The 26239-nt window shown below is 33.2% G+C and overlaps 1 protein-coding gene and 1 pseudogene across 8 annotated transcripts in view; one reads left to right on the forward strand and one right to left on the reverse strand.

The window, feature by feature from the left end:
- Positions 1-26239, reverse strand: part of Braf (B-Raf proto-oncogene, serine/threonine kinase) — a 177076-nt gene that overhangs the window by 65762 nt on the left and 85075 nt on the right. For all 8 annotated transcript variants that reach the window (XR_013435453.1, XM_078040659.1, XM_078040660.1 and 5 more), the window contains 4 exons: positions 9175-9278; positions 7986-8088; positions 3665-3813; positions 2560-2679 (listed from right to left, as the gene is read on the reverse strand). Coding sequence is in view for 7 of the 8 variants with exons in the window: in XM_078040659.1 (XP_077896785.1) it covers positions 2560-2679; positions 3665-3813; positions 7986-8088; positions 9175-9278 (476 nt within the window). In the remaining variant the exon portion in view is untranslated. The remainder of the gene's footprint in view (positions 1-2559; positions 2680-3664; positions 3814-7985; positions 8089-9174; positions 9279-26239) is intronic.
- Positions 23483-23731, forward strand: LOC101973839 (immediate early response 3-interacting protein 1 pseudogene; annotated as a pseudogene).

Consider the following 26239-nt stretch of genomic DNA (forward strand, 5'->3'; position numbering starts at 1 on the left):
AGTCTGTACTGACTTTGTTTAATGTAAATCAGTATATTCCTATATTAATATTCTCATTATTTCTGGGAATGGATAAAATTGAGCTTCCATATCTGGGAAATCTTTACCTGGACCAAGGTAATTCATACCCTTTGAAGTACCCTGGCAGACATCTAACTGGGTTTTACTCAATGACAATGTTACATTCCCCTGCTGCAAACTTCTTTAAAGTAGTACCAAGTTTAAAATAAAAAATTTTAGCACTGTGTAGTATATTACCAATAAGTCAGACCCAATTTTCAAGCTAGAATATTTAAATTTTGAAGCAAAGTAATTACTTTTGTTCAGTGATATGCAGATTTTAAATGTTGGCTTTTCCTAAATGTATACACTCTTAAGCATTTTTAAGAAGTAGAAAAGAGGCATCTCTAATTTTTTACCAAAATTGTGTAATATATCACTTTTCCAAAATTTCTTGATTACATCTGTTATGACACTTGCTTTATGATCATTATGACTGGTATATTAAGACTAAAAACAAAATGCAAGTGAGTTCCAATACTGAATATGACCAACTTTTATCTTTACAGAGGCAACCATCTACATCATGACATAAAAGCATCAAGAAAATGATTTAAATAAGTTTGAACATCTTATTCATTTGCTCAAGACCAGAATCTACTTCAGTTATGAATAAAATACTTGTGGCATAGGCATATGTTTTCTTAAGACAGCACTCCTTCCTGAATTGTTACCACTGCAAACCTTCAAGTGGCCAAGATAATTTCATTATGGTGTTCTGTAACTCTGCTCAAAGAACTGGGACCTCTCATTAGAAAGTCATCATGGTCTATAGACTCTGTCAGAAGAAAATGTCATAGCCAAATGATTAATTAAAAACCCAAACACACAATAAAAACATTTTTACTTTATTGTCTTAAAAAACCCACAGAGCTGCACACAACTAATGGCAGAGCAGTAGGAATAAAATGAGTTCAAAGAATTGTTATAACCTGACAAAAGAACACAGTGGTTGCATTCTCTGGTGTTCCAAATGGACAAATACACCCACTCATTAACATAAAATTCTTTGCTAAATTTTCTAATCTATGAGACCTCCAGGAAGGTTGGCTTCACAAAAATTATAGGTCTATTAGAAGTGTCAACTTATGATTATTTTTATCTATATAGAAGTCTAGAGAAATATCACATTGTGAAGAGTGGGAGGTAGTAGGGTAAAAACTGACAATATTTCTGAACTAAATTTTTCTGGGATATTCTATAGAAACTTTTTTTTTATATGCTTCCAGATATAAGCATACACAATGCCATCTCAAATCCAGTAGGAAAAGAGTAAGCAGACTTGAGTAAGAGCCAATTACTAATACCCTCTTAACTCAACAATACCAGGTCTCTCTCTCTTTTTTTTCCACTATGAATCTTTTTTTTTTAAATTTTTTTTAGTTGTAAATGGATACAATATCTTGATTTTTATTTATTTATTTTTATGTGGTGATGAGGATTGAACCCAGGGCCCCACACATGCAAGGCAAGCGCTCCACTGAGCTACTATCCCAGCCCATCTACTATGAATCTTAAATATAAGATACTTTGGCACTGTTCTTAAAGTCTTTGCTTTGTCTTCTACAACTAACGATACTATTAATTTCTTTCTTTTGCACCGTAAGACTATCCATACCTTCTCCCACTCCAGTTCAGGTCTTTGTTGCTTCTCAGTCTTTACTACCTAGTTGGCAGCCACAAACCCAGCCCTGTCCCTTTCAAGTGTCAAATAAATTCCAGTCTAAATTCCAAGACTATCTATAATCTGGTCTTATACTTGGCACTTCTCAAGATAAGTCTTTCTTTGCTAGGTCTTAATCCTGCCATTTTTATTTATTTATTTATTTTTTGGGCACTGGGGGTTAAGTCCAGGGTACTTTATCACTGAACTACATACCCAACTCTTTTAATGCCTACACTGGCCTGGAACTAGCAATCCTCCTGCTTCAGCCTCCCAAACTGCTGGGATTATGGGCATGTGCCACTGTGATCAGCTTTCATTCCTTTCATTTATATTTCTTCTCCATTCCCTATCACCACACTTTTATTTCCTAGGTTTACTCAGATTGTAGTCATTCTTTAAGGTCTAGTTCAAATCCCATCTTCTCCATTAGTTTTCCTGAGCATTCTCTCTTATACTACTCTCCCTTTTCTTAACATGAAAATACCTATCCTCATTTCACAATTTAACATACTCTTGGAAACTGTATATTACAATAATATGCTATCTTTAAATTATTTGCAAATGTTTTATTTGCTAATGCAACTTTTATAAAAGAAAGTAATATAGTTCTGTATCTAATATTATCTAAAAATTATCTGTTGTCTGATTTTTTTCAGATCTGGTTCTGAAAGTCTATAACCAGCTTTAATCCCACCTGTGTACCAAATGCATGTAAATGTCTTAATGATGAGATAAAATAAGTTATTTGAAAAGAGAATTCCTTAATTTACCAATTTGAGTGCTAGAAGGCAGTTCATATAGCATGTCACTGAACAGCAGGAGTCAAATCATACCCAATAGAGTCTGAGGGGGGTGCAGAAGGGGACGATCCAGATGTAAGGGCAGTCTCTGCTAAGGAGGCCTCCTCCTGTGGTATTGGGTGGTGTTCAAAGAACTTGGAGACAAACAGCAAACTGTGAGGCAAAAACAAAACAAAACAAAACAAACCTAACTTGTGCAAAACCCAGAAGCTTCAGTACATCAGAATACATAGTTATTGGGAAAATATGAGATCAAATTCCACTTTGAAAAATAATTGTTAAATTTTAATTAGTTGTATTTTTGTCTAAAGACTTATTAAAAATATTACATTGTGTTTTCAAAGGCAAGCTCAGAGTCTAACTAATTGTTCTTGTCAGCAAATTCCTACATATTAGAAGGGGAAAACTCGTGCTTCATAGTTAAAGAATTAGAAGAACAAGTATCTATTGCTAAATTAGATTATATTATCATAATTTACTTTAAAGTATGGAGTTAAATACTATTTGCTCAGGAAGTGATCTGGAAATATACAGGACCTTAACAGAAAAAACAACAATAATGACAGAAAAGAGATTATAATAGGTTCAGACTAATCTATTAGAAAAACTCCAGCATAAAGCGAAAAGAAATTTTAGGAAGGAATAAACTGGGTATGAAGATTTTATGCCTTACTTTTAAATAAACTGGGGAAGGAGGCACAAAGTGGGGGAGAAAGAGAGGGAGAGAGAAAAGGGGAGGGGGAGAGAAAGAGAGAATATAAAAGTAGCTCCCAAAATAAATCACACATTAGACCTCAAACTATAATGGTCAACTTAATTGAAATGACACATCAGGTCTCTTCCCACAAACTATCCAAAAATGATTTCTATGGACTAGGGGTCTTTATTAATTAAAAAAGAATACAAAATATAAATAAAATGTGTAGTTGAACCTGAACTACAATTTTGGAAAGAAGTTCTGGCATTTCCATGTTATTGTACGTTACAAGCTATTCTCTAATCATACTTTAAAAAAATTCCTTGTAAAAACTACACTGGACAGAAAATCCTTCATGGACTTTCAAGACAACTAGTTTTATAATATGAAAATTTAAATGTAAAATGGTAGACAGAAGAGAGGTTCTTTTGGATTACTTACTCAAGTTGGTCATAATTAACACACATCAGTGGAACCTCTGTACTACAACGCTGGTGAAATTTATAACCACATGTTTGACAGCGGAAACCTTGGAAAAGCAGCTTTCGACAAAAGTCACAAAATGCTAAAGTGAAAAAAGTTTTTCGTACCTACAAAGTAAAAAAAAGCAGAGAATTTCAAAAGCTTGAAAGAACCCTTTTAGAAATTAGCATATTTAACAAAGTCTTAATACATTTATATCATAAAAACTTACATTCTAAAATATAAACATGAAAACCAGAGGGTTCAAGATAGTAGATGGGTTGGGCATGGTGGCACATGCCTGTAATCCCAGAAGCTTGGGAGGCTGGGGCAGGAGGATTGTGAGTTCAAAGCCAGCCTCAGCAAAAGTGAGACACTAAGCAACTCAGTGAGACCCTGTCTCTAAATAAAATACAAAAATAGGGCTGGGGATGTGGCTTAGTGGTTGAGTGCCCAAGTTCAACCCTGGGTACTACCCCCCAGTAAAAAGATAGTAATGGGCAACATGCATTTATCTTCTATCCCAACACCCAAATTAAAAACTCAGAAGTCAAGAAGAATGAGAAACAAAAGACTAGTAAAAGATTTTAGCTTGACAACATAAATATAGAGGCAGAAAATGAGAGAATAAAGGCAAAATGATGGAGAAAGAAGGGTATAATTTAATTATTGTACAAAGAGAAGAGAGAAGGAATGCTGACTGGTGTTGATGAAACAAGAACACCAGTTACAAAGATGTCCAATGGAGGCCAGGCATGGTGGCACACGCCTGTAATCTCAGTGGCTTGGGAGGCTGAGACAGGAGAATCTTAAGTTCAAAGCCACCCTCAGCAACTGTAAGCTCCTAAGCAACTCAGTGAAAGTCTATCTCTAAATAAAATACAAAATAGGGCTGGTGATATGGCTCAGTGGTCAAGTACCTCCTGAGTTCAATCCCCAGTATCAAAAAAATAAAAATAAAAAGATGCCCAGTTGAAGAAGAAAAATTTAAAAAGTAAAGAAAGAGAAAAGGAGAAGAGTGCAATGCTAATATCTAAACTTGATAAAGCAAGAAACTGGCTAAAAAATATTTAAGTGATATGACAGCAGTTATCCAATGAGCTCAAAACAAACTATTAAAAATGAACAGTAGTCTCCTCTGGAGAGGGTTAAGGAGAGAATAAGTGGAGAGGAAGAGTGAGAGAATATAAAGATGATTTAAAAAATAAGTGAAAGAATCAGAACCTATCACCGGTGGTTCAAAAATAAAATGATTAGCTTAACTGAAATGACAGTTCTTCTAAAAATTACCAAAAAGTGATTTCTATGGGTTAGGGTCTTTTAATTAAAAGATAATATATATAATGTACAGCTAAATCGGAAATACAACTTGAGACAGAAATGCTGTACACTACAGGTAACTTTCTAACTACACTTTAAATGTCAAATAGTGCACAGAGATTTTTTTTCTTAAAGTAACTTTCTGAAGTTGATTATAATTAATATACATCAGTGAAAACAAGGCTGGTGAAATTTAGCATTAGAAGCTAGCAAGGGATGGGGCAACAGATACTTATTAATTATAAGCACCTCTGCACTTCTTTTGTTTTTGGTACTGGGGATTGAACCTAGGAGTGCTTTACTACTGAGCTCTATCCCAAGCATTTTTCATTTTTTTGAGATAGGGTCTCACTAACTTGCTGAGGCTGGCCTTGACCTTGTGATCCTCCTGCTTAGCCTTGAGTCACTGAGATTACAAACATGTGCAACTGTGCTTGGCACCTCTGTACTTTTTAAAAGCATATACATGTACCATTTGGGTACAAATATAAAATAATTATTTATAAAAGACAAAAACTAGCATACGAAAATCAGAACTAATTTGGATGAGGGATAAGAAAATCATCTAAATACAAATTTAAAAAAAATTATTTTTTGGTCACAGGGTCTTGCTGTGTGGCCCAGTTTGATCTCAAAGCTAAGATACTTCTGCCTTAATTAGCTTCCCTTGTTGGGTATTCCAGGAGTGGGCCACCACACACAGTAATAAAAAATACTTTTACAAACTATCAATTGTTGGGGGATTAGAATATTCAGGCAATTTAAACTTATTAGTGAATATTTATTTACACCAAACTTAAAAGGCAATCTATAAAAATTCCCTGTCAAAAGGCAAGTGATATATAACATGGATAACAAAAACAAAACTCTGCTAGGGAAAATCCATCTTACCAAAGATAGAATTGCTTAAAATGTACATGTTTTGAGTATACAATGAATAGAAAACATAAGATGGACACACAAATACAAAACTCTTAATAATGTCTATTTCAGAGTGTCAAGAATATGGATGACTCCTGTCTTATTCTTTGCTGTAAATTCTCAATCATCTCAGTTTTTCAAAATTTCAATCACAAAATAATAGTAATAAATATATTTTACCTTATGACCCAGTATATACCTGTAATCTTAATAATACTTACCTGGATATATAATGAATTTCTGAATCTATTCTATTAGATACAGATGCTTTTCACAATACATTACATTGATTCTAATACCAACATTATTTTCAATCAACATTAATGGAAGTAATTTAAAAAGAGTTTCATCAAAAAAATTATATTCTGACACACAATCCTTTTTGAGAACATTTATACAGTTTTAAAAGTGACATTTGTTTTCTTCAACTTTTTCCCCCTATGTGTCACTTTCTAGGGGATATGAAAAAGCCAAATTCTTGTTTCTGGCTTTGCTCCTTTTCCATTTGTCTCTGGTTAGATAAGAAATTAAAATATCTTCTTTACTATTTTTTTCTGCAGCCATTACTTATCAAACTAAGCATCTTTTACACTTCTGGCAGAACTTCAGCAAATAGCATAGAAAAGTATGTTTTCAAAGTATCAATATTTTTCAGTCATCTGATTCTTTTTGCTCACCATACATACTCACTCACCTGATAACTTACTGTTTCATGAAGCCCTCAATTTCCTCTTCCTTCATTAAACTACTCAACTGCTTTTATTCCTATCATTAAACCATATACTATGTGTGTGTGTATGTATGTATATATATATGTATTTTCTTTTAAATTTGTTCATAAATACACAACAGTAGAGAGTATTTTGACATGTTATACATACATGGAGTATAATGTCCCATTCTTGTGGTTGTATTTGATGTGGAGTTTCATTGGTGGTGTATTCACATATAAACATAGGAAAGTTATGTCCAATTCATTTTACTGTCTTTCCTATTCCTATCTCCCCTTCCTTCCCTATTAAACTATATTTTAAAACTATGTATAACTGGTTGGTTGTGCACATAAAGGAGGAAAATGAGAGAAGAAAAGTAAGAGGGAGGGATATATGGGGGAAGGAAAACATCTGAGGGGGAGAAAATATGTGAATATGCATTTGAGCATAAATTTTAAGCAACATGTTTGGATCTGTAAGGATACCTTTTGTCAATAAGATGGGCACAGGAAGATCTACCTTTCTTCTGGTTCACAGCTCATTATGCTTCATCTGGAATTTGAGCATAACTATGTATGTACAGTAAATTAGTGGAAGGCCACACACTGTAACATTTAGCTTATGTGAGGTTCGAGCAAATGCAAAAAGCAGACAGGGAAAAGACTGAGGGAGAAGCTCAGTATCCAGCTATTTCTCCTCCTACTTTCATCACCATAGTCCTCAAAAACATTTACACAAATGTGTATATAGATTCTGTTGAGCCCTGTATATAACAGGTTTTTGGAAAATATAAAAATTTAAATAAATGCTATTAATAGAAGAACGGTTAGGTACACCAAATTTCTATTCCTATGAACTATTATGCAATTGTTAAATAAAGCTAAGTGTGATGACATAATTTAGTCTATAATATCCTGTTGAATAAAAAAATAAATAAAAAAAGGTGAGGAATATCACCAGAGCATGGAAAGTAATGAAGCAGGAGAAAAAAAATGAGAAAGGAGAAAACTCTGGGTTTACAGTTACAGGCATATGCTTGTGTATTCAGTTACCCATTTAGTCTATACAAATGTTGACCTGTAGGAGGGGGATTTTCATTTTTTTACTTCATATACTTTTTTGCAGCATTCCAATTTTTTCTCTTAATAACAGACATGTATTTCTTTTTAAGTTAAAAAGAAATCAGGATGAAAATAAACCTCTTTAAACAAAAGTTTAAAGAACAAATTTTCAACTTATGTAAAATGTCAACACAAAATGAGTCAACCATTTTCATATTCCTCAATAAAAATACATTCATAAGAACTTGAACATTTTTGAAATGCCAAAAATGTAAAGGTACATACAAAGTTGTGTGTTGTAAGTGGAACATTTTCCAACACTTCTACATGCAATTCTTCCCCTGTAAGCCAGGAAATATCAGTGTCCCAGCCAATTGGTTTCTTCTCTCTGAAAAATATAGACATAAGTCTTTCTTGGTTACTGTACCTAAGAATACTCACACGCCTAATGCTGAAGATATGAAAATTGGTTATTGAGGGGCTAGTAATTGGGAGGCTTGGCTCCCTGGTCTTCAATCTTCAGAAATTTAAATGGCAATAAATTTTTAAGTTTACTCAAATAACGTATCACTCTTAGACATATAGCAGGGTAAAGAGATGTACTCTTTTCCAGAAAAGACATACGACAGTAAAAAATTGATTATTCCTGTCTTCTCCCTCAAAAAAAAAAATCAAAGGTATGGACTTATCTATTCAGAGAAAAAGAGGCACCATATGCCCTCCAAGACATGATTGAAAATTTGGATTCAAAATCTGAGAGTCTTAGAACAATCTTAGATACTTTCTGAAAGAAAAAATTTAAAATGTTAATTTTGATAAACTTTTTTTGAGAGCATGAGTTTGTATTAAAAATGAGGGAGTGGAGCTGGGCATGGTAGAGCATGATTATGCCTATAATCCCAGCAAATTGAAATTTTGGAAAATATAAAAATTTAAATAAATGCTATTAATAGAAGAACGGTTAGGTACACCAACTTTTTTTGAGAGTATGAGTTTGTATTAAAAATGAGGGAGTGGAGCTGGGCGTGGTGGAGCATGAGGCTGAAGCAGGAGGATCTCACAGTCAAAGCTAGCCTCAGCAGATTAGTGAGACACTTAGCAACTCAGCAAGACCCTGTCTCTAAATAAAATATAAAAAAGGGCTGGGTATGTGGCTCAGTGGTCAAGTATCCTGGATTTAATTCCCAGTACCAAAAGAAAAAAAAATGAGGTAGTGTATAAGGATTCATTATCCAAGTAAATCTCATTCTGTGGTTGAAAAATCCAAAAAATCTCAAACTCCAATAAAGTCATTTGATTAGAATAACAAATATCATAGTTAACACAAAATTAATTAACTCAGTACTAATTAAAAAAATTTCCCCTAAAGTTGCTTTTCAATCCCCTAGGTTTGGATACAGATCCTACAGAAAACTCCAAAGTTTAATGTCTGATTTTCTTTGTAACAAAATTTCACAACACATACAAACCATACCCATCCTGAATTCTGTAAACAGCACAGCACTCTGGGATAAGACCTCGCATCATCAGTGCTTTCTTTAGACTGTCTCGTACTGTAACTCCACACCTTGCAGGTACCTACAGTATAAATATATGTAAGAGGGAAATTTTTTTTTCATATCATTGGGGAAAAAACAAAACCCCAACAACAACAAAACCCTCAGTAATTTATCTTCCTAACACAAATCCTTTAAAATATCATGGATTACTAGGTTAAATGCGATATCATTTCTTATAGCTCACTTAATATTACAGGGAATTACAACCAAAATATCTATTATTTTTAATCTTACTGACCCAGATCACAATTTGATTTTTGGTCTTTTATTAAAGTTATGAAATATTTTAAAAAGGAACAGAAAATATAATTGTACCTATTATAATATATCCATCCATACAATATACCTACCATTGAGAAATAATAGATGTCAGCATTTAAAGTAAAATCAATTTTGGTCCAACATTGTTCAAAGTTGAAAACTGTGCAATCCTTCAATCACACTGATAGTCCTTAAGAGACATCTTACTGACCCAAAACACAATAGGAAGAAAATACTTGTCTTAATGTGCATAATTGATATTTGTTGTTTAGTTACCCAGTGCCCCTATTTCCTCTGGGAACTTGCCTCTCTCTAGAAATCCACATGTCATTAGAGAGGCTATATCAATCTAGAGGCATTACTTTTCTAGCTACAGATGAAATAAGTTGGCTAATGAGCTCCCTATATCCCTAGCAATACAACTAGCTTAAAGCTAGATATATGACATAAACAGCACCCGAGTTATTCCCTAAACCAATATGTGGACATAGGTTGAGAGAAGTTCCTATTTCTACTGCAGTTACAGTAGGCCTAGAGAATACAAATCTGGACACTTCAGGGTGGCCATCTTCCTAGTAGGCAGTACACTGAGAAAATATGGTCACAGAATAAAGCTAAAATAGAAAGAAGTACAGATGACTCTGGGAATGGGGAAGGGTAAGGCAAAGGAAAGAGACAGTTATGCTTGGCCTTTTCCCATGTTCATATCCCCAGGTGAATTTAGCATAGACTAAAGAGAGGCAGTGGGACTACAGGGAGTGCAGTTTTTACTAGGGGGTGGCATAAGAAGAAGGTGATGTGTTAGTTATTTATAATAAAAATTAATCATCCCATACATTTAAATCACTTCAAAGTACTTAGCAACCCAAATGTTTCCAAAGAATTGGGAATTTTTATCTGAGGGGGTGAAAAACGGAACAAAGATGAATATAAGACAGCTGAATTTAAGCGGTATATTAAAGAAGGAACAATACAGAAAGTTTAATTAGAAGCTGTGATTGGAAATAAAAGGAGATATTTTTAATGGTTATATTGAGCTAAAATCTATCTAGCAAGGGAAAAGCTTATCATGAGGGAGAGGGTTGTTCATGAGAAGTATTAAAGAAGTGACTGGATTGGTACAATTGATCTCATTATTTGTGGAATCCTTATTTGTGAATTTGTCTACTTGCTAAAATTTTAATTCTGAAATCAATACTTGTATTGTTTTTGAATGAGCAGAACAGTGAAAACTTTGTGCCATTTGATGCATATATCTTCCTACTAGTTACTATTTTATTTCAGAAGGTCAACCTTGTTTTTAAGCTTCCACATTTTTTGACATTACAATACTTCCATTAAATCTATCTTATTTGTACTGTTTAATCTAATTTTAGGCTTACATATCTTTAATATTTTTGGTCCCTGAAGCATTGTGTTTTATTTCTGTTCTCTTCACCTTTTCTTTCTTCTATTTTGACACAGACCCTTATAGAATATGTACATACCTTTTCCTACCTCTAAAAGCAATAATCCTGGCTACTTTCTCTTTTCTCTACTATTGCTATTATTGTTCAAAAAGTGTTATTTTTTTATTGTTTCAGACCTCTGGCATTGTGTCTGTGCAAGGCATTTAAGACAATTTATAAAAGCAGATTTATTCTTCCAAAAGGTATACAAAAGCCAATAACCACATGAAGATACTTGATATCCTTAGCTATCAGGGGAACTGAAAACAAGAACCACAATGACATACTATTCCATACCTGCTAGGATAGTTTTAATCAGAAAGACAAATATGAAATAAATGTTGGCAAAATGTGGAAAAAACTGAATCCTCAAGCTGGTGATAAAGTGTAATCATGCAGGTATTTAGGAAAACATCTTGGCAATTCCTCAAAAGGTTACTAGAAGTATATACCCAAGAAAGATAAAAATATATACCCACATAAAAACCTGTACATAAATGTTCATAGCAGAATTATTTCTAATAGCTAAAAAGTAGAAGCAACACAAATACCATCAACAGATAAATATATAGATAAAATGTTATATATACATCTAATAGAAGGGGATATTATTTTGCTATAAAGAGGGAACAAAAGAGCTGGCATGGCAAAATCCACCTGTAGTCCTAGGAGGGTAAAGCAGGAGGATCCCTTGAGTCTAGAGGTTCAATATCTCACCTTAAAAACAAACAAACAAACAAACAAATAAGAAAGAAAGAAAGAAAGAAAAGAAAGGAAGGAAGGAAGGAAGGAAGAAAGAAAAGGGGAGGACAGGGGAAAGGTAAGCAGAGAAAGAAAAGACTGGAAGGACTGACACGTTATGCCATGGATGGACCTTGGCAACATGCTAAGTAAAAGAAGCGGCATACTTCATGATTACATTACACAAACTGCCAAGAGTAAACACACAAATCTACAGAGATAGAAAAAAGATAAGTAGGGTCTGGGACTGTAGGTCAGGGTAAAGTGCTTGCCTAGCATGTGTGAGGCACTGGGTTTGATCCTTAGCACCACATAAAAACAAATAAAATAAAGGTATTGGGTCTATCTACAACATATAATTTATATATATATAAATTATATATATATGGGCAACCACTTACCTACATTATTTTATATATTATATATTATTTTATATATTATATATATAAAAAGAAAGTAGATAAATAGTTGCATATATATATATATAAAGTAGGTGATGGTTGTATTACTCTTACGTATGTGTATACAAAAACCATTGTTAAATGGGTGAAATGTATGATATTTGAAGTATCTAAATGTATCTTAAAAAAAAGGAAATTCTGTCTTTTGAATTATAAACTCAAGAAGGAAGACTTAGGAAAAGTCACTGTCTGGGGTAACTGGGCAAATCTAACACTTTTAAATTTTTTATTATTATGTTTTGCACATAAACACACAGAGAAAAAGATATGTATCTCAAGCCTAATAGTTTAAATTATATTGGATTTCCTAACTTTAATATTTCCCTTTTGGTCCCTTCCGCATTCAGTTTTATTCTTGTTTTCTTCATTTCTCTTTCTCTTACTGTGACATAGGTTCTTATAGAACTCACACCTTTTCCTTAGACTGTTGAGAAAAATTTTTCTGAGCTAGGAGTCATGCATGGCTCCTGCCTACAATCCCAGCAACCCAGGAGGCTGAGACGACAGGAGGATTGCAAGGTCGAGGCCAGGCTCAGCAAATCGAGGCTCTAACTTAGTGAGACTCTGTGTCAATATAAAATAAAAATTGGTAAAGTGTTGGGTTCAATTCCCAGTACCAAAAACAAAAGCACTCTGCTTTTCTGATTTTAAGGTATTACAAAGTTCTAAGTGTGCGTATTATATGACCAAATAATTATTTCTAGGTATTTAATCTATAAAAATATTCTCAGTTTCAGGATTTATATTTAAACATATATTGCAGCATTACCCAATTATTCATCAAGAAAGAAATAACTATCAGATATTGCAATATATATACATATATAACATATTCATACAGCTATTTAGTATATACAGTTAATATACAAAGGTATATAGTGTATCTTTATTTGTGCATTACCCTAAACTACCATAAAGTATAGTTTTGCATTATGTGAAAGAAGGGTATTAAGTATAAAGTAAAAAGTTAGTTTCTCTTGTTCCAGACAGTATTCCCAACCATGAGACAACCACAATTAACAGTTTTTTATACATGATTCAAAGATAACTCAATGTTTATTCTTATTTATTTATAACAGGAAAATACATTACAATTCTTACTACATATATAGAGTTCAATTTTTCATATCTCTGGTTGTATACATAGTATACTCACACCAATTCATGTCTTCATACTTATATTTTAGATAATAATGATAATGTTTATTCTTTTTAACCACTGTTTTTATTTATGAGATAAGACACCAGGTTTATATGCTTTTATTTTCAGAAAAAAAATGTTATTTTTAATACGATGAATAAAAATTCATAAAATCTGTGAATTACTTCTTAAAATTATACTTCTGATATTTGCCACAAATTTTGAAAATAAAGAATTTAAAACCACCACTGTGAAATAACCACTACAACTTTTAATAAAGAAATTTTAACTGTACTTGAATTTTTAAAAATATTTTTTTAGTTACACATTGACACAATATCTTTATTTTGTTTTATTTATTTTTATGTGGTGTTGAGGATCGAACCCAGGGTTTCTCACTTGCGAGGCGAGTGCTCTACCACTGAACCACAACCCCAGCCCCTGTACTTGAATTTTAACAGGATAAAAAGATAGATCAAAAAACTGAACTCCAAGCAAATACTTCTCACTAAAACAGGCCATCCCTTGAAAAAGTCTCTAGAGGGTAGTCTTTTGCTCTTCCATATAAATATTAGAGAATTGGCTTGTCAGATAAGGCAGGGAAGATGGATAAGACCATTTAGAATTTAAAAATTTTTTTTAAAAATATTTTTTAGTTGTCAACGGACCTTTATTTTATTTACTGATTGATACGTAGTGCTGAGAATAGAACCTAGTGCCTCACAGAAGCTAGGCAAGCGCTCTGCCACTGAGCTACAACCCCAGCCCCTATTTAGATTTTTAATGGATCTGCACAGAATTTATAGACTAATGGGGGAGAAATATAATAGGGAAATAATCAGAAATAAAGTAACTTTTTATTTTATTCTTTTAAAATATATTTCAATCAAATTGTACACATTTTCTTCACAAAGCTTCCCACATATTATTGTATCTGTTAAAATTGTTAAAGAAGGGTATTAAGCATGAAATAAAAAGTGTTTCTCTTGTTCTGTTAAAATTGTCTATGGTACCATTTTTAAACAGAATTACATGCATTAAGTGCTGTTTTCTTATTTAATAATTTGTTAATAAATTTTCTACATAGACACATTATTTGCAAATAATGAGTTGTTTCTGTATTATCCTTATTTTTTTATATCATTGATTTGATCTGCAGTGACCAGGAAATCCAATTTCATGTTGAACAAAAAATGGCAGAAATAGACATTTGTCTTGCCTGTTTCTGAATTTAATGAGATTATATCATTAAGTAGGATGCTTTTTAGACATTTTTTTGACATGATAATCTTATCAATAAGAAAGCTCTTTTATTCCAATTTTTTCTAATTATAAAAGGGTGTTAAATGTCTTTTGCTTATTCTATCTAGAGATGTTTTGTGCAACATTTTCCCTTTAGTCTGTTAATGTGAACCTTGAAGATTGTTAAAAAACATTATTAATTTAGAATTAATTTATTTAATTAATTTAGAAGAATTACTCTTCTAAATAATACACAATGCTGGACTATTTGGCAATATTTTATTAAAGATTTTTGCAAATACTTTCACAAGTAAGACTAACCTTTATTTTTTCTTCATCAAATAATCTTGCCTGGTTTTAGAACCAATATATGCAGGCTCCATAAACTGAATTGGGAAATGTATTTTTTTTTATTAAACATTAAAATTTGTATATGACTAGCATTCTGCATTCCTTAAATGTTTTGTAGAAGTTGCCTGTAGAGGCATAAATATAGACATTTTTTAACGTGATCATAGGCTGAACAGGGTCAGAATATGCCATTTCAAAATAAGTCACTTTAGTATAGTATTGTTTTAACTACAGACAACTGAGAAACAACAGATACTGAAAAAAGCTTTGCCAGTTTTCTTTATCTGATTTAAGAAGCAAGTTCTGAGAAAGCTAACAAATTTCTGCTCCTGGAAGAATCCAAAGTTTCGTTGTCATGAGGAACATTAAGATACAACATTGAGAGGAATGTGAAAACAAATGTTACTAAAATAACCTTTACCTCCCATTAGTTTCCACTATATATTAATCTTCCTGTACTTACAGCCCCTAGAAAGTCCTTTGCCTTTTCATAGCTCCAGATTTCATTTTTTCTTGATCAGTATATAATCAGGCATATGCACTTATTGGATCTTCATTTATTGTATATGAAGACCTTGTATACACATAAAAAATATGAATATCAAGTAAAGCTTTTCTTTTTTCTTGTTAATGTTTTTTTTTGTAAGTTTAATTTCTAAGGCTCTAGTTGCACAAACTAAGAGGGCAGAAGAGATTTTTCATCTCCTACAAGACCTAGCCAAATTTTCAATTCCTTTTTTAATTCATCTCAGAAACACATTCATGTTCAATAAATCATTATTTATTTTCCTAATTTTTCTGTTCATTGGACTCAATTTTTTAAAATCTATACTGTATGATTATTATGGTACCTTTATGATCACTTACATTATTTCTATCTTTATTCTTGTTCCTTTTTGCCAGATTTATCAGTCTTTTTAAATACTCAACCTTTATTTTGCTATTTATTCATTTAAAAAAATTTTTTTTTAGATGCTGAGACCTTTATCTTATTTGTTTACTTTTATGTGATGCTGAGGATGGAACCTAGTGCCTCATACATGCTAGGCAAGTGCTCTACCACTAAGCCACAGCCCCATCATTTTGTTTTGAATTTATTTATTTTTGCTTTTCCCCCCTAACTTAACAGTTACTTCATTGGTTTTAAATTTTATTTTGCAACAAATAAGGCTTTTTATCAATATAAATTTTCCTTTAAACGCTGCTTCAACTGTATCTTACAAGTTTCTTTTTTCCTTTTCTTTCCTTTTTTTTTTTTACATAAGCAAAAAAGTGTCTTTAGGGCTGGGGTTGTGGCTCAGTATAGGGCCTGGCATGTGTGAGGCACTGGATTCAATTCTCAGCACCATAAATAAATAAACAAATAAAAATGTCCATCAACAACCTAAAAAAAAAGGTATTTATTGGTTCACATAACTGCAAAGTCCAGGGGGTATTCTAGTTTCACACACAGGTGGATTCAGGGGCACAAATGCTGTCATCAGGACTCAAGTCTATCCATCTTCTGGCTCTGTTTTCCTCTGCACTGGTTTCATTCTCAGAGTGGCTCATGCAGCATGATAGGCCTTGTTGGTTTGAGTTTTTCATTCTACAAAGCTAAAGCCACCTCAATAAAGAAAACTTCTTCACAATTCAGTAAAACTCCTAGGGTTAACAATGAACCAACTTGAGCCACATAACTATTCCTGAACCAATAGCTGTGATCAAGGACATGGATTTTGTTAATTGATAAGGTCTGAATTACATGTATACCCTCCTGAAGCCCAAGTATGGGTCACACTATCCAAATCACATGGATAGGAAGATGTGGTTCCAAGAAATACCATGAAATTGTTACAATGAGATGGAATGAATGCTGGGCAATCAGAAATAAATGATGTTCAGGATACCACCAGATGCTGAAAAAAACTTGATCTCTGCTCATGAATTTGGGTGCTAGCATTGTTTCTTCGTTGGAATTAAATTGTTTTAAAAATGACCATAAGGGATGGTTTTCCTGTCCTCAGGAAGCCTATAATCTATTTGAATGGAAGAGTAATCATGTCAAATAGAGAAGTTAGTATGATCTACAAGTACACTGTTCAAATACAATGCTTAGAATTCTGTTTTTTTAAAAATTAATTTAAGCATGACTTTTCTCCCCTTAATGATTCTTTTCCCCTTAAAATATTTTATATATACTTAAATAACATCATCAGCTTTAAGGTTTTTAATTAAAAAAAGTATAACTGACATAGAACAAACACAATGATGTATATAGTATATGATTTTGTGTAGTTTATTGTGTATACATCCATGCAACCATCATTATTTTTAAGATAATGAATATATCCATCTTTTTCTGAGTTTTCTTGTGCTTCTATGCAATGACTCCCTCCTGTCCTAATACCATGCCCAAATAAATCTTGATGTGCTATTCTGTCACAATTTGCATTTTCTAGAATTTTATATAAATAAAATTATAGAGTTTGTACTAGTTTTTGTCTGGCTTCTTTCAATTAGCATAATTATCTTGAGAGTCATCTGTTATATATATCAATTCATATCTTTCTATTGAGCAGTATTTCATTTTATGGCTGTACCAAAATTTAACCATTCACCTGATGGTTCATCTAGATTTGGGGCTATTATAAATAAAGCAACTAAGATCATTTGTGTAAAAATCTCTGTATGAGCATATGCTTTCTTTTTTATTGGGTAAACACCTAAAAGAAAATGGCCGGGTATATTTAAGTTTCCACATAACTACCATACTGTTTTATTTTTTTAAGTTGTGATAAAATATACACATAATGTAAAGTCTATCATCTTAACTACTTTTAAGCATTCTGTTGAGTAGTATTAAGTATATTCACAATGTAGTGCCTCCAGAACTCTTGCCACATTGTAAAATGATATTTTATACCCATTTAACAATCCTCATTGCTCCTCCTTCCAGTCTTTGGTAACCACCATTCTACTTTCTGTCTCCAAGAATCTGAATGCTCTAGGTATGTCATAAAAGTAGATTATATAGGATTTATTCATTTTGGGGTTGGCTCATTTCATTTAGAACAATGTTCTAAAGGTTTATCCATGTGGTAACATTCATCAGAATATCCTTCATTTTTAAGGCCAAATAGTATTTCATTGTATATAAATCATACTTTTTAAAAAAATATATTCATCCATTAATGGACACTTGGGGTACTTTCCTCTTGTGGCTATTGTGAATATTGCTGCTGCTATAACATAGATACACAAATATCTCTTCAAGACTCTGCTTTCAATTCTTTTGGTTTTATAACTTGAAGTAGATCTGATGAATTGTGTGATAATTCTATTTTTAATTTTTTGGAGAACTTCTATAACTATAGTCAATAGCAGCTGTACCATTTTCTATTTCCACCAATAATGTACAAGGGGTCCCATTTCTCCAAATCCTTACCAAACCTGTGATTTTGTTAATTTGATAGTAGCTATCTTAATGGGTGTGGACTGGTATCTCATTATGGTTTTGATTTGCAGTTTCCTAATGATCCTAATGTTCTTAGTGATTGGCAAGATTGAGTACCTTTTCATGTTTCTTGCCATTTGCATATCTTCTTTGAATAAACATCCATTCAAGTTCTCTGCCAATTTTTAACTTTTTTTGTTATTGACATATACATTCTACATTTTTTAAATAATTTTTTTTAGTTATACACAGACACAATATCTTTATTCTGTTTATTTAATTCTTTTAATGTGGTGCTAAGGATCGAACCCAGTGCCTTACATGTGCGAGGCAAGTGCTCTGCCACTGAGCCACAACTCCAGCCCCTATATTCTAGATATTAACCCCTTACCAGACACATGATATGCAAGCATTTTGCAACTCCAGGTTGCATTTTCACTGTTAACTCAAACCTCTGATGCACTAAAATTACTGGGGATTAAATTCAGGGCCTTGCACATGATAGGTAAGAGCTCTACCACTGAGCAGCATCTCCAGCCCTGATGTTTTAAATTTTGATATAGTCCAAATTGTCCATTTTCACTAGTATTACCTGTGCTTTTGGTGCGACAGACAAAATCATTACCAAATCCAACGCCACGAAGTTTTTCTCCTATATTTTCTCCTAAAAGTTTTACAGTTTTAGCTCTTAAATGTATTCAATCCATTTAAAGTTAACTTTTGTATGTGGTTAAAGCAAGATTCCCATATCTCATTATAATTGTGCATGTAGATATTCAGTTTTCCAACATTATTTGATGAAGAGACACTCTATTTTCCCCATGGAGTGGTCCTGGTATCCTTGTTAAAGATCATCTAACCATATACGTGAGGATTTATTTCTGGGCTCTCTACGTATATATGCTATCTGCCAGTATGGCATTGTTTTGATTGCTGTAATTTTGTAAAAATTTTGAATTCAGGAAGTGCAAGGCCTCCAGCTTTGTTCTTTTTTTAAAATTTTAAATATTTATTTTTTAGTTGGAGTTGGACACATTATCTTTATTTCACTTATTTATTTTTATGTGGTGTTGAGGATCGATCCCAGGGCGAGGTGAGCGCTCTACCGCTGAGCCACAATCCCAGCCCATTGTTGTTTTTCTTTTTCAAGACTGTTTTGGAAGGTTTTTTTGTAGTATTGAGTAAAAACCAGGGCCTCACTCAAGACTGTTTTGGGGTCCCCTTGAGATCCTATATAAATTTTAAGATGGATTTGTATACTTCTGCAAAAAACACTGTTGGAATTTTGAAAGGAAATGCATTAAATAAAACCTCAAAATTCTTTCCCCAAATGATCTAACCATTATTTATTCCCACCAGCAGCATATGGAAATTCTAGTACCTCCTTATAGTTCCTCACTAATATTTGATATAGTCATTCTTCTACCATTTTAGGAGGTATTTTATCTCTTAAATGTGCATTCCTCTAATGAGCATCTTCTCATGTATTTATGTATCATTTATATAATTCTTTGGTAAATTGTCTGTTCATATATTTTTTAAAAGTTTTTCTTTTAATTTTTTTTTTAGCTGTAGATGGACACTATATCTTTACTGTACTCATTTTTATGTGGTGCTGAGGATCGAACCCAGTGCCTCACACTTGCTAGGCAAGCGCTCTACCACTGAGCCATAATCCCAGCCTTGTTCTTATGTTTTGTCTGTTATTTAAATGGCTGATTTGTTTTCTTATTTTTGAGTTTTCAGAGTTCCTTAATATTCTAGATACCTGCTCTTTATAAACACTGCAAATATTATCTATCTGTAGTTTGTCTTTTTATTCTTTTAACATTGTCTCTTGAAGACCATAAGTTTTTAATTTTTACTAAATTAAAATTTATCCATCAGTGTGTGGAAGTAAGTTCCAAAATAACTGATTGAGATAAAAGTCAGAATCTTGAGTGTGAGTATTAAATTTGAGGGTCATACAATAACCCTTTCGAGCAACAGAAATGCTTTACATATCAATTTATAAGGCAGTTACATATGTTAAAAAAATCATTGAACAGTATACTTAAGATGAGTATAAGTTACATCTCAAATAAGTAGGCAAAGGTGAAAGTCATCATGACATTTCACCCCTAAATACTTAACCATCTATTTAAGGATAAGGATATTCAAGTGTGGTGGTACACATCTGTAACCTCAGTGATTCAGGAGTCTGAGGCAGGAGGATACTAAGCATGATGCCAACCTCTACAACTAAGCAGACCCTATCTTCAAAAACAAAAACAAAGTGTTGGGAATGTAGCTCAATGGTAGAGTACCTCTGGGCTCAATCCAGTACTATCACACTATAATCAATTAATCAACCAACCAATCAATCAATACGTTCTCCTACCAAATTATATGACCATTATTACACTTAAAATTAATTCCATAATAACACTTAATATTTAATTAGTACTCAAAGTTTCTTGTTTCAAGAATGCTTTTAAAGTTTCTCCTCATCCTAATCCTCAAACAGGATAATGCACTATATTTGGTTATGTTTCCTTAGCCTTGTTTAGTGAGAAATAACCCCCAATCTTTTAATCATCCACCGTATTGTCATCAAAGAGTCCAGACCTATTGTTTTCCAAGATATCCAGAGTTGATCTATTTGTTCCTAATGGCACTTAAAGTTTTCCTCAATATGCTGTGCTTCATAATTATAAAGTGGAAGGTTCAGAAGCTTATTCATACCTAGCCAGAATACCTCAAAGAAGAAATAAACTCTGAGTTTTAAATTTCAAGACTACCTACATTCTCTATTTGTTTCTTCTTAGGAGTCTCTGTTGTTCTTAAGTCTTCTAATGTACTGATAGTAGATTGTTTCTTTGTATGTTTTATAACTTGGGATCTGAAGCTCTTCAGAAGGGTTTTATCTCTGTGATTTCCAAGGGAGGCTTTGCATTGCTTCTGCCCAGTGCCTCAGTGTTTCTATCATTCCAGGACCAGCTGTTACACTGACTTTCCTGAACAATGTAGGTAATATAATATGTAGCTCATACTATGATAAGAGCAGGTCCACAGTTAACAAGTCACAGAGAAAACTTTTCTCTTTTTTTTTTGGTACTGGGGAGTTAGTCCAGGGGCGTTCAACCACTGAGCCACATTCTCAGCCCTTTTTTGTATTGTTTAATTTAGAGATAGGGTCTCACTGAATTGCTTAGGAACTCACTAAATTGCTGAGGCTGGCTTTGAACTCATAATCCTACTGCCCCAGCCTCCCGAGCCGCTGGGATTACAGTTGTGTGCCACCACACTAGGCTGAAAACTTTCATCTTTATTTAGAATCATCAAAAAGACAGATAAGTCTCATTTATATATGCTGTTGAGAAGATTTCATCCTTTAACTGAAGGTAATGCCCTTCAAAGGCTCAAATTTACGTGAAAATTTGAGTTCCAACTATTATTGTTTATGACAACAATCCAAGGCCTGGTCTTGTGTCCCTTCACACCAACATATCCCTTTGTCTGAGAGAGTGACACTGATTTCACTCAAGACCATTAAAGCAGAGGCCAGAAGACTTCTTCCCAAAAGAACCAGTTTTGGAGGTCACATAATGGTATATACCTTCTCAACACTGCAGCTATATATAGCACAAAAGCAGCCATAAGATGATATTTAAACAAGGTAGAAATATTATATTCTAATAATACATTTAGACACTGACATTTGAATTTCATGTATTATGAAATATTATTCTTCTTTTGAATTTTTTCTCCCTAAGCATTTAAGAACATAAAGTCCATTTTTATTTATAGGCTATCCAAGAATAGGTGGTGGGTTAGATTTAGCCTGAGGGCCAGGCTTCAATCAATGATACTGTAATACATAAGTCACATATTTCTCTGGTTTTTTAGTTTCCTCTATTTTCACTCACAATAGGCTTTTTTCAAATAAGCTCAGTTATACATTTAAATACATGTATTTTCATTCAGCATCTCTAGGTGTGAGAGAGATTCCTGGACATATAAAAATTTACACACAAGGGTCACACATCAGGAATTTCCTAAAATCCAAATAGGTATGATAATTTCCTACACTTTAATTTTTTCCATTCAGTACTATTTCTCAGCAAAACCTTCAAGTACAACTATTGTTTTAGTTTACTCTTTTGGGAGGCTTTCAGTGTACTAAAGAATATGGATAAACCATAATGTATATAATCATTTCCCTATCAATGGGCATTTCTATTTTTAATTATCTGTATCCTTTTATTATTATGAACAATGACTTAATAAACATCCTTATATTGATGTCCTTATATATTGGTGCTTTTATTTCTGTGGATTAAATTTCTGATAATGAGTGTACTGGCTTGGGAGACAAAGTACTTGAGAATTTTGAGAGATTATCAAAGTGCTTTCCAATAATCTGTAATCCTGCATATTTCCACCTACAGTGTAATGAATTCTCTCTCTGCACCCCTATCAATAAAAATTTAACTTTTGCTAGAAAGATAAAATGATCTCTTGGTATCTTTAATTTTCATTTCTCACACAATTGAGAAGATCTCAACAATTTTCATATACATTATTGTTCATCTGTATTTAAATTTCTATAAATTGCCTATTTATATCTTTTGCTATCTATATCTTTTCTGCAAGGTTGTGGTCTTTTTTTTTTCTTTTCTTTTTCCCAATTTTAAAGCACTCTCTGTACAGGAAGACTATTTGCTTTTTGTTATTTGTTGTGGTCCTGGGGGATTGAATCCTGGATACACTTATCATTAGGCTATACCCTTATCTCTTTTTATTTCTTATTTTGAGACAGGGTCTCACTATGTTGTCCAGGCTGTACTTGGACCGGTTACTCTCTTGCATTGGCTTCCTGTATAGCTGAGATTACAGCATGTGCCACTGAACCCAGTTAGTACAACATTAGGATTACCCTTGCTAATAACCTTTATAGTAAACCAGTAAATGTTTCCCTGTATTCTGTACATTGCTCTAGTAAATATTCAAACCTGAAAAGGAAATTGTGGGACCCCTCAATTTATAGCCAGTAGATCAGAAATACAGGACCCAGTGGAGGTTGTGGTGGTGCCACATCCACTATGTCCACTGTGTGGTGGGAGAGGGATCAGTTGGGCCTTGGAAAGGCTCCAGGCGACCATGGTCTTTACTCTGTGTACACTACTGAAGGCAGCCCTGCTGTGCATCAACTCCATCACCATACTGCATGAGAAGAGCTTCCTTAACAACACTAGCCAGGGAACAGAACAGGGAATTGGTGAATTCGGAGAGGAGTCAGGAATTAAATCTCAGCTAATGAAATTTATTTGATGTGTAAGAACTGTGATGTGAATGCCACTGATAATAGTAAAATCAGTTGCTGTCATATTGCTTTGAGTATTTGAGTGAGATCAATGGGGGTAAAGGAGACCCTGAAGAAGAGATGCCAGTGAAAGTTATTATTTCAGTCATCACTAGAAGATTTATTTCTTAGCAGGCTGAATTTGCACTTGACAAAAATGTAAAGTTGACAATGAAGCCAGAATTTCTATTTATCTAATTTTTTAAAATGTTGTTATTGAAGTTTCATTACAGAAAGACAAGATCACCAGTGGTAGTAGCTCCAGGATTGAAATATACTTAATTACTGGGTATTAATAAGAGTTTGTGCTATGGAAAAGATTGTTAAAAGGATACAGGACTGTTGTTTCTGGGTTGTTTAAATATATTTTTTTAAATTCTCACTTCTCAGAGATGAATTTTTTTCCCAAAGTTTTGAAGTTCCTTGTGACTTAGATGATTATCCCTTGTGACTTAGATGATTATCCCTCTAGATTAAAGGATTTTTAAAAAGTATTTATTACATATAAATGGTAAATAAGTAATTTGGATAAGGGGCTGGGATTGTGGCTCAGAGGCAGAGCACTTGCCTAGCAGGTGTGAGGCTCTAGGTTTGATTCTCAGCACCACATATAAATAAATAAAATAAACATTGACAACTAAAAAAATTAAAACAAAAAAGTAATTTAGATAATTTTATTTTGAACTGTTTGATTAACTATTTGGTATATACTGTCTTAAATATTAAGCATTCAAATTTAAATATACTATAAAGGACAATATTCTTTGATTTCAGGGAAAATTCTAATTTTGTAAGTTGGTCACCTGATGATTATGGTTCTAAGTTTTTTTATGCATTTATTATTAATTGGCCCAAATAATGAGACCAAACCAATATCTGCATATATTAAAATATATTATTCTTAATTCTTTATTCTGTCAATAGAGCATTCATGCTATTAAGTTGTTTTTTATTTTTCATCTGTGTCTTGGATCATCTCAGAGAGGTTGTTTGTTTGTCCCATAATAAAGTTTTATATAGAAAGGTTAAAACTATGTAAATAGTTTTTGTGAAAATTATCAGTTATTTTGAAGGGGTAGAATGGCATCTTTGTTGATAGGAGAACTTTTGTAAATAAAGTTGAAATTTCAAATCAAAAAAAAAGAAAAAAAATACAGGTCACAAAATGGAACTTGCATTGGCATCTTTAGTGGGGGCATTTGGGGATGGGGGCTGATGACAGGGGATTGAGCCAGAGGTGTTTTATCACTGGACTACATCCTCAGCCTTTATTTTTGAGACAGGGTCTCACTACGGCGAAGAAAGTGGACTTAAGCTTGCTAACCTCCTCTGTCTCCTGTGTTGCTGGGATTACAGGTGTATGCCACTTCACTTGGCTGAAGTGGGGCATCCTTGTGGGACTGAGCCTTTAACTTGTAAGGCCTCTGATAACTCCAGGTGTCAGAAATGAGTGAATTTTAAAGGATCCCACTTGAGACAAGAAGGACCAGGGAAATGGGGGAGGATGGAAAGAAGTTCAATTAGAAGCACCTAAACAGAGAATGGAGCAATTAATTCTGGTTCTTCTTTAGCATGGTAGGGTAACTGTAAGATAAAACAACCTTATATATTTCAAAACTCTTCAGTACAAAATTCCCCACACACAAAAGTGATTAATGCTTGAAAGAGATGGAAATGCTTGTTACCCTGATTTGATTATTACACACTGAATATGTATAGAATTGCTACATAATGCATCCCACAGAAATGTACAAATTATGTTCCAATAATTTTTTTTTTCCAAAAATTGTAAGGCACCCAAGTTGACATCTACAGAGAATTTGGGAATTGCTTAGTGGGAGGAAAACACCTAACACATCTGGTCACAGAAATGTTATTATGCTCAAAGTGGAGTAGGAAAAAGCAGTTTGTTTTTTCCTATTATACACAGATACTACTGAAGGGTATATGAGTGAAGAAAAGTCTGGAAACCTGAACACTTCAGCTGGAAACAGAGTATTTTTTAATTCCTGAGTATATTAGCCTTTATTCTTTTCCTCACTGGATTTCTCTGAGATTCATGGGCATATGATATTCAGTTCCGCTCATCTTTCTCATTCTAGCACACGTGCAGAAGTCTCCAGGCAGAAATTTAATTTTGTTTAGAAAACAATTTCAGAGTTTAATCAGCAGTAATTGTTATAAACCATTTGCTGCCTATATACTGAAAAGGAACTGATGGGGCCTCCTTCCTGAATAACTCCACGAGGCAGCCTTCCCTGTTCTATGGCTATGTGCAGCCCAGGGCTATGCTAGGAACTCAACATAGGTCTCAAAATATCTGATCAGTACCTTTAAAAAAAATTATTCTTTTCAAAATTCAGAACTCCAATGTTTTCAGCTAGGTCTAGTTCACTTTCGTTTTCTACAGAGCTCATAACACACACTTTCAACATATTCATATTTAAATTACCTGCCTGATTCCAAAGACATGATTTTGTCCTACTACTAGGAAACTTTGAATTAATTACTAATCTAATAACTGCCCAACAGGAAATCCTCTTCTTGGTAATTGC

The sequence above is a fragment of the Ictidomys tridecemlineatus genome, chromosome 2 (genome assembly GCF_052094955.1).
Source record: "Ictidomys tridecemlineatus isolate mIctTri1 chromosome 2, mIctTri1.hap1, whole genome shotgun sequence".
Lineage (NCBI taxonomy): Eukaryota > Metazoa > Chordata > Mammalia > Rodentia > Sciuridae > Ictidomys > Ictidomys tridecemlineatus.